Source organism: Oncorhynchus kisutch, unplaced genomic scaffold (assembly GCF_002021735.2).
Source record: "Oncorhynchus kisutch isolate 150728-3 unplaced genomic scaffold, Okis_V2 Okis06b-Okis10b_hom, whole genome shotgun sequence".
Lineage (NCBI taxonomy): Eukaryota > Metazoa > Chordata > Actinopteri > Salmoniformes > Salmonidae > Oncorhynchus > Oncorhynchus kisutch.
The window spans coordinates 22,084,617-22,094,044 of NW_022261983.1; the positions used below are offsets into that span (position 1 = coordinate 22,084,617).

The 9,428-nt window shown below is 42.5% G+C and overlaps 1 protein-coding gene across 2 annotated transcripts in view; it reads right to left on the bottom strand.

The window, feature by feature from the left end:
* LOC109880400 (zinc finger protein 850) overlaps positions 1-9,055 on the bottom strand; it is a 33,472-nt gene extending 24,417 nt beyond the window's left edge. For both annotated transcript variants that reach the window (XM_020472605.2, XM_020472608.2), the window contains exon 1: positions 8,619-9,055. In XM_020472605.2, coding sequence (XP_020328194.2) covers positions 8,619-8,627 — 9 coding nt within the window. In that variant the 5' untranslated portion in view covers positions 8,628-9,055. The remainder of the gene's footprint in view (positions 1-8,618) is intronic.
* Positions 9,056-9,428: the final 373 nt, after the last annotated feature.

The following is a 9,428-nucleotide window of genomic DNA, read 5'->3' on the forward strand; positions in this document are numbered from 1 at the left end:
GCTAGATCTACTCAGGCTGCTACAAAGCTAGATCTACTCAGGCTGCTACAAAGCTAGATCTACTCAGGCTGATACAAAGCTAGATCTACTCAGGCTGCTACAAAGCTAGATCTACTCAGGCTGCTACAAAGCTAGATCTACTCAGGCTGCTACAAAGCGAGCCAGCTTCATCCGTATTACGACGGTGGATATTGCTCGTCCGCCTGCCGCTAACTCCAGCAGGCTTGTAACTGCGTGCATGTTGCACGTCTTAATATAGACAAAGCTGCTACGGTGAAAGTATAACTGCCAGAATAAAGGAAACACCAATATAAAGGTGTCTTAATATAGATACAGCTACTATAGAGAAAGTATAACTGCCAGAATAAAGGAAACACCAATATAAAGGTGTCTTAATATAGATACAGCTACTACGGCGAAAGTATAACTGCCAGAATAAAGGAAACACCAAAATAAAGGTGTCTTAATATAGATACAGCGACTACAGAGAATGTATATATGAGAAAACACCAACATGAAGTGTTTTAATAGGGTGCTGAGCCACCATGAGCCATCAGAACAGCTTCAATGTGCTTTGACATAGATGGTACAAGTGTCTGGAACTCTATCGGAGGGATGCGACACCCTTCTTCCACAAGAAATTACATCATTTGTTATTTTGTTGATGGTGGTGGAAAATGCTGGCTCTGGCCCCGCTCCAGAATCTCCCATAGTTCAATTGGGTTGAGATCTGGTGACTGAGACGGCCATGGCGTATGGTTTACATCGTGGTGACTGAGACGGCCATGGCGTATGGTTTACATCGTGGTGACTGAGATGGCATGTTGTTTACATCGTGGTGACTGAGACGGCCATGTGGTTTACATCGTGGTGACTGAGACAGCATGTGGTTTACATTGTGGTGACTGAGACGGCACGTGGTTTACATCGAGGTGACTGAGACGGCCACGGCATGTGGTTTACATCGTGGTGACAGACGGCACGCGGTTTACATCGTGGTGACTGAGACATCATGTGGTTTACATCGTGGTGACTGAGACATCATGTGGTTTACATCGTGGTGACTGAGACGGCATGTGGTTTACATCGTGGTGACTGAGACGGCATGTGGTTTACATCGTGGTGACTGAGACGGCATGTGGTTTACATCGTGGTGACTGAGACGGCATGTTGTTTACATCGTGGTGACTGAGACGGCATGTGGTTTACATCGTGGTGACTGAGACAGCATGTGGTTTACATCGTGGTGACTGAGACGGCATGTGGTTTACATCGTGGTGACTGAGACGGCATGTTGTTTACATCGTGGTGACTGAGACGGCCAGGTGGTTTACATCGTGGTGACTGAGACGGCATGTGGTTTACATCGTGGTGACTGAGACGGCACGTGGTTTACATCGAGGTGACTGAGACGGCACGTGGTTTACATCGTGGTGACTGAGACGGCATGTGGTTTACATCGTGGTGACTGAGACGGCATGTGGTTTACATCGTGGTGACTGAGACGGCATATGGTTTACATCGTGGTGACTGAGACGGCATGTGGTTTACATCGTTGTGACTGAGACGGCATGTGGTTTACATCGTTGTGACTGAGACGGCATGTGGTTTACATCGTTGTGACTGAGACGGCCATGAGGTTTACATCGTGGTGACTGAGACGGCATGTGGTTTACATCGTGGTGACTGAGACGGCATGTGGTTTACATCGTGGTGACTGAGACGGCATGTGGTTTACATCGTGGTGACTGAGACGGCATGTGGTTTACATCGTTACATTTAGTCCTAATTTGGACTAATCGTCTAAGAGTCCTTAAACATTCCAATATAATGTATAAAACCATCCCATGTCCACATATAGAACAGAGTCCCAACAGCAGAAATAACACTCTCATATTGACCAGATAAATACTCTCTGAACAGACAGGCTCCTTCATCTATAATAGTCCTGCACAACCTTCACATCTTATATTTAAGTGGTTCTAAAATATTGTATGAATGTATATATTTAAAAACTTCTGGTTTGTTCAGATAAATTATTCAATTTCTGAATGTAAATGTTGTCTTTCTCCATTACTCCTTTCTGCCAGGATAAGATAAGACTGAGGACAATCGATTTCAGGTATTGATTGAATGTCTGTCTGCCGGGATAAGATAAGATGTAGGACAATCGATTCCAGGTATTGATTGAATGTCTGTCTGCCGGGATAAGATGGTGGACAATCGATTCCAGGTATTGATTGAATGTCTGTCTGCCGGGATAAGATGGTGGACAATCGATTCCAGGTATTGATTGAATGTCTGTCTCTTATCAACTCAATACTGTTGTGAATGAAGTTCGGCAGTTTTAAAATGGTGTAACATTGTGAAATAAAATAAGCTGTTTTTTTCCCCCTCTTCTTTCAATTATCTTGATTGATGACCACCCGAGAGCATTATGAATGACAACCCGAAGAATCAAATCTCTGCCTTAAAAACAATCCTCGCTGCTTTGTTCTGTCCGATCTGCAGCCTCCTCGTGGCACTTAATGACGCGTTTCATTCAGTAGACACTCGCGCATCGTGGATGGATTGGGGGGGGGGGGGGGAATGATGAATTGATCATTTGAATCAGCTGTGTCGTGCCAGGGAGTTTAGCATTAACTTTCAGAAAACTGCCCTTTAAAAACACAGACCTAAAACAATAGGCTCCACCCTTTAACCGGTGTTTTATATTGAAAGGTAGTAGTGTTGTTTTGCTTCAATAGAGTGATCAGGGGCAAATACAGAGATTAAAGTACAGTGATTAAAGTACAGTGATTAAAGTGATTAAAGTACAGTGATTAAAGTAATTAAAGTATAGTGATTAAAGTGATTAAAGTACAGTGATTAAAGTACAGTGATTACAGTGATTAAAGTACAGTGATTACAGTACAGTGATTACAGTACAGTGATTACAGTGATTAAAGTACAGCGATTACAGTGATTAAAGTAAAGTGATTAAAGTACAGTGATTACAGTACAGTGATTAAAGTGATTAAAGTACAGTGATTAAAGTGATTAAAGTACAGTGATTAAAGTACAGTGATTACAGTGATTAAAGTACAGTGATTAAAGTACAGTGATTAAAGTACAGTGATTACAGTACAGTGATTAAAGTAAAGTGATTAAAGTACAGTGATTACAGTGATTAAAGTAAAGTGATTAAAGTACAGCGATTAAAGTAAAGTGATTAAAGTACAGTGATTAAAGTGATTAAAGTACAGTGATTACAGTACAGTGATTAAAGTACAGTGATTAAAGTGTTTAAAGTAAAGTGATTAAAGTACAGTGTTAAAGTACAGTGATTAAAGTGATTAAAGTACAGTGATTAAAGTACAGTGATTACAGTACAGTGATTACAGTACCGTGTTAAAGTGATTAAAGTGATTACAGTACAGTGATTACAGTACAGTGATAACAGTGATTAAAGTACAGTGATTAAAGTGATTAAAGTACAGTGATTAAAGTAAAGTGATTAAAGTACAGTGATTAAAGTGTTTAAAGTAAAGTGATTAAAGTACAGTGTTAAAGTACAGTGATTAAAGTGATTAAAGTAGTGTTAAAGTACAGTGATTAAAGTACAGTGATTAAAGTACAGTGATTACAGTACAGTGATTAAAGTACAGTGTTAAAGTGATTAAAGTGATTACAGTACAGTGATTACAGTACAGTGATTAAAGTGATTAAAGTACAGTGATTAAAGTACAGTGTTAAAGTGATTAAAGTACAGTGATAACAGTGATTAAAGTACAGTGATTACAGTACAGTGATAACAGTGATTAAAGTACAGTGATTACAGTACAGTGATAACAGTGATTAAAGTACAGTGATTAAAGTACAGTGATTACAGTACAGTGATTACAGTACAGCGATTAAAGTGATTAAAGTACAGTGATTAAAGTACAGTGATTAAAGTGATTACAGTACAGTGATTACAGTAGCGTCATTTATATCAGATGACAACAGAAGTCTAGCAGCCACATTCAGTAAAATAGCTTACAATGAAAGAGCAAGGTATTTCTTGCAAAGATGATGCATGGCTACCGGAGAGACACATGACGTCACAGGTGAGAAGTACACATTAGTCAGAGTGAAGTCAACTGATCGAATGCACAATGCCCCTGTTAGCCAGACTGCCAGCTTAATGGAGTCTGCCACTAGTCAGTGTAGTCAGATCCCCATTGAGACCGTGTCTGTGCCCCGATCTAGATTGGGCAAAACTAAACATGGCGGTGTTCTCTTTAGCAATCTCACTGGAATAAAGACCTCCTCCATTCCTGTCATTAGTGAAAGATATTCTGATACCTCACATCTCAAAATAGGGCTACTTAATGTTAGATCCCTCACTTCCAAGGCAGTTATAGTCAATGAACTAATCACTGATAATAATCTTGATGTGATTGGCCTGAATGAAACATGGCTTAGGCCTGATGGATTTACTGTGTTAAATGAGGCCTCTCCTCCTGGTTACACTAGTGACCATATCCCCCTGCATCCTGCAAAGGTGGAGGTGTTGCTAACATTTACGATACCAAATTTCAAATTTACACAAAAAAAAAACTACTGCGTTTTCATCTTTTGAGCTTCTAGTCATGACATTGATGCAGCCTCCTCTCACTTTTTATAGCTACTGTTTACAAACCTCCTGGGCCATATACAGTGTTCCTCACTGAGTTCCCTGAATTCCTATCGGACCTTGTAGTCATGGCAGATAATATTCTAATTTCTGGTGACTTTAACATTCACATGGAAAAGTACACAGACCCACTCCAAAAGGCTTTCGGAGCCATCATCGACTCAGTGGGTTTTGTCCAACATGTCTCCGGACCCACTCACAGCCACAGTCATACGCTGGACCTTGTTTTGTCCCGTGGAATAAATGTTGTGGATCTTAATGTTTTTCCTCATAATCCTGGACTATCGGACCACCACTTTATTATGTTTGCAATAATAATACTAATAATCTGCTCAGACCCCAACCAAGGAACATCAAAAGCTGTGCTATAAATTCTCAGACAACCCAAAGACGTCAGAGTACAGAAATCAGTTAGCCAACTGAGGAACTAAATGTAACCTTGCGTAATAGCCTAGATACAGTCGCACCCCTAAAAACAAAAAAACATTTGTCATAAGAAACTAGCTGGAATACAAAAAATACCCGAGTCCTATATTTCTTATTGTCCCTAGAACAGCTGGAGGCAGGGTTTTCTCCTATAGAGCTCCATTTTTATGGAACGGTCTACCTACCCATGTGAGAGACACAGACTCAGTCTCGACCTTTAAGTCTTTACTGAAGACTCATCTCTTCAGTGGGTCATATGATTGAGTGTAGTCTGGCTCAGGGGTGTGAAGGTGAACGGAAAGGCTCTGGAGCAACGAACCGCCCTTGCTGTCACTGCCTGGCCGGTTCCCCTCTCTCCTCTGGGATTGTCTGCCTCTAACCCTATTAAGGGGGCTGAGTCACTGGCGCTCTTCCATGCCATCCCTAGGGGGGGGTGCGTCACTTGAGTCACTGACGTGATCTTCCTGTCCGGGTTGGCCCCCCCCCTCGGGTTTGTTTCCCATGGGGGAGATCTTCGTGGGCTATACTCGGCCTTGTCTCAGGGTAGTAAGTTGGTGGTTTGAAGATATCCCTCTCGTGGTGTGGGGGCTGTGCTTTGGCAAAGTGGGTGGGGTTATATCCTGCCTGGTTGGCCCTGCCGGGGGTATCGTCGGACGGGGCCACAATGTCTCCTGACCCCTCCTGTCTCAGCCTCCAGTATTTATGCTGCAATAGTCTACGTGCTGGGGGGGCTGGGGTCAGTCTGGTGTATTTCTCCGTCTTATCCGGTGTCCTGTGTGAATTTAAGCACGCTCCCTCTAATTCTCTCTCAATTTCTTCTCTCGGAGGACCTGAGCCCTTGGACCATGCCTCAGGACTACCTGGCCTGATGACTCCTCTCCACGTTTCTTCCGTGGTTCCTGCTGTTCTAGGGAGTTTTTTTTCCTAGCCACTGTGCTTCTACATCTGCATTGCTTGCTGTTTGGGGTTTTAGGCTGGGTTTCTGTACAGCACTTTGTGACATCATCGGTTTATGTAAAAGGGACATTATAAATACATTTGATTGATTTTACCATTTTAAAGTAGTCAACTGGGTGGGACTTCCTATGGTTTAAAGAAGGATCACATAATTCCATCCAGGTAGGGAGGAGGGACCTGCTAATGAATTATACTCATGAGCAGAAGGATCACATAATTCTATCCAGGTAGGCAGAGGGACCTGCTAATGAATTATACTCATGAGCAGAAGGATCACATAATTCCATCCAGGTAGGCAGGAGGGACCTGCTAATGAATTATACTCATGAGCAGAAGGATCACATAATTCCATCCAGGTAGGGAGGAGGGACCTGCTAATGAATTATACTCATGAGCAGAAGGATCACATAATTCTATCCAGGTAGGCAGAGAGACCTGCTAATGAATTATACTCATGAGCAGAAGGATCACATAATTCCATCCAGGTAGGCAGGAGGGACCTGCTAATGAATTATACTCATGAGCAGAAGGATCACATAATTCCATCCAGGTATGGAGGGGGTCCCTGCTAATGAATTATACTCATGAGCAGAAGGATCACATAATTCCATCCAGGTAGGGAGGAGGGACCTGCCAATGAATTATACTCATGAGCAGAAGGATCACATAATTCCATCCAGGTAGGCAGGAGGGACCTGCTAATGAATTATACTCATGAGCAGAAGGATCACATAATTCCATCCAGGTAGGGAGGAGGGACCTGCTAATGAATTATACTCATGAGCAGAAGGATCACATAATTCCATCCAGGTAGGGAGGAGGGACCTGCTAATGAATTATACTCATGAGCAGAAGGATCACATAATTCCATCCAGGTAGGGAGGAGGGACCTGCTAATGAATTATACTCATGAGCAGAAGGATCACATAATTCCATCCAGGTAGGGAGGAGGGACCTGCCAATGAATTATACTCATGAGCAGAAGGATCACATAATTCCATCCAGGTAGGCAGGAGGGACCTGCTAATGAATTATACTCATGAACAGACATACCATAACTGCAGGCCAACCTTGGCTTAATAACTGTTTAAATAACACCCTCCGGGTGGCAGCATGCTCCCTTTCAGGTTGTTGTCGTAGTAAATTGACTACTTCAAAATGGAGATGGCCTCAATGACGCTGCCCGTGCGCTCAGAAACGCCTTAATGAGAGGTACAACGCTGCGTTCTTAATAAGACATCTCTATTCTCCCAACCAATCAGAGACCGGTTAGATCTGGTTCAGGGCACCGGAGCGTCCGGGTCTCTGCTCTGTTCTTCAGAAACTTCCTTCACCATGGAGTTGAGTAACCTAGCTAGGTCTGGGAAGGATCTGTAGACCCAACCAACAGAAATAACACGGCATTCCACTAGTGCTGAGCAATTCACCAAAATATATGCTATTCTTCATTTTTTTAAAACAACTAATTGACCAACGTTTCATTTCTTTCTGTGAGCTCAATGCGCACACTGCAGTTTCTCTAGAGATACACCAGATCCAGCCTGAACTGTGAGATGTAGTAGGGAGTTGTAGTTCTGAAACAAGCTAATATTCCACATAATTACCACGTTTGATGCGCTAAACTAACTACAATGACCATAATCTAATGTGCATCTATTTGTCTGGTCTGTGTTTCTTTTATGCCTGCTACAGCATGATTTGAGAGGTATCTCTACCTGAAAATACATGATCTAAGTGATTGATAGTTGCATGGAGAGGCAGGTAGCCTAGTGGTTAGAGCTTTGGGCCAGTAAAAAGGCTGCTGAATCGAATCCCTGACAAGGTAAAAAAAAAATCTGTCGTTCTGCCCCTGACATGGTGGATGTTGATTAAGGCAGCCCTCCGCACCTCTCTGGTTCAGAAGGGTTGGGTTAAATGTAGAAGACACATTTCAGTTAAGGTATTCAGATGTACAACTGACGAGGTATCCCAATTTCCCCAATCAGCAGTCATAAAAGTATGCCTTCTTTACTTTAAAGAACTACAAAATAGTGATTGTCAAGCAGCAGCTCTGAGATGACTTGACATGAAAGTCATCAAATAAAACAAATGTAAGACACACACAACTGACATTTTAGAGTAAATGAATGGTTAATATGTTAAACGCAGTAACTGTCATCACTACCATCATGGGAGTTTTATTAATAGTTGTATCCTGTGCATTCAACCCCAATAATCGAAACAGAAGAGAGTTTATTTTTCTGAATCGAACCGACCTCAAAAATAACTAATCGCTCAGCGCAGCGGGGAATGGTCGTGTTCGTGTGTAAACCAAGTATATGTCGGGAGAAGAGTGGAGAATGTTAAAAAGCTAGCTACTATTCTGCCGACGTGTACTTGGTTTCCACAAGATCAATCCCCGCTACTGATAGCTAACGCTAGTTATCTCCATCCAGCCACTACCCATTGTGCTAACACCAATCCGATACTTGTTTTAAATCTGGGAGCGCACACTTTGGGAAAAGGGTGGAGAAACGGGACGCAACTAGCTAGCTAGAGAACGTTTCGTTTGCTAGCAACCAAAAGTCCTGGTTCTCACCTCCTCCATCTTGAATCCTTCTGGAATTGTTGAAGCAGCTAGCTAAATGCTGTAGCGGGAAATGAATTTCTGAAATCGTCCACGTCCTTTCTCTGAAATGTTCACCACGAGGTCACGTTAGCTAGCGAATGAAATAGCCTCGCTACTAGTAGCACTTGCCATTACAATTTGACAAAGGTTAGCTAGCTAGGCTAACGGCAGCCAGGAAGCTAGCTAACTGCTTTGCTAAACCCGATTACAAAACTATAAAAATAGTAGTTGCAAATATTGCCTGCTCCGTGTTTACAGTTAAAGTTTGGCAAGGTCACAGCATATTTTTCAACCGTATCATTGTGATATTTGACGAATTTCCAACAAAATTACGTGGACAGCTAATCCAGACTGCTGGCTAGCTACATCAGCCTCTTTCTGCTTCCGGTCTAACTTCCGGTCCGGATTAGCTTCTACTGTGAACTCCGCTATACCGCCACCACCAGTTCAGGAGCACATTGCAGTGGTGTTTTACAATATGTATATTTTAATTTCTTAATCCAAATAATGTTATTTTAATAATACTGAGTTGACTGTTATTGATATTTCATATGCAGAGCTCCTGAGGCATCACCTAAATGTGTAATACACAGAGTGGAAGAGGAGAAGTCCAGGGGCTACATGACTCAGGCTGCTTCCCTGACTTGACCTCTACAAGATTGTCAGCAGATTCCATCACCGTCATCTACCATCCTCTGACCACTCCCTCCGCTCAAACCATGAACTGACCCGCTCCTCTTCTGAGGATGCAGCGTTCAAAGACTCGGCTTCTATTCGTCG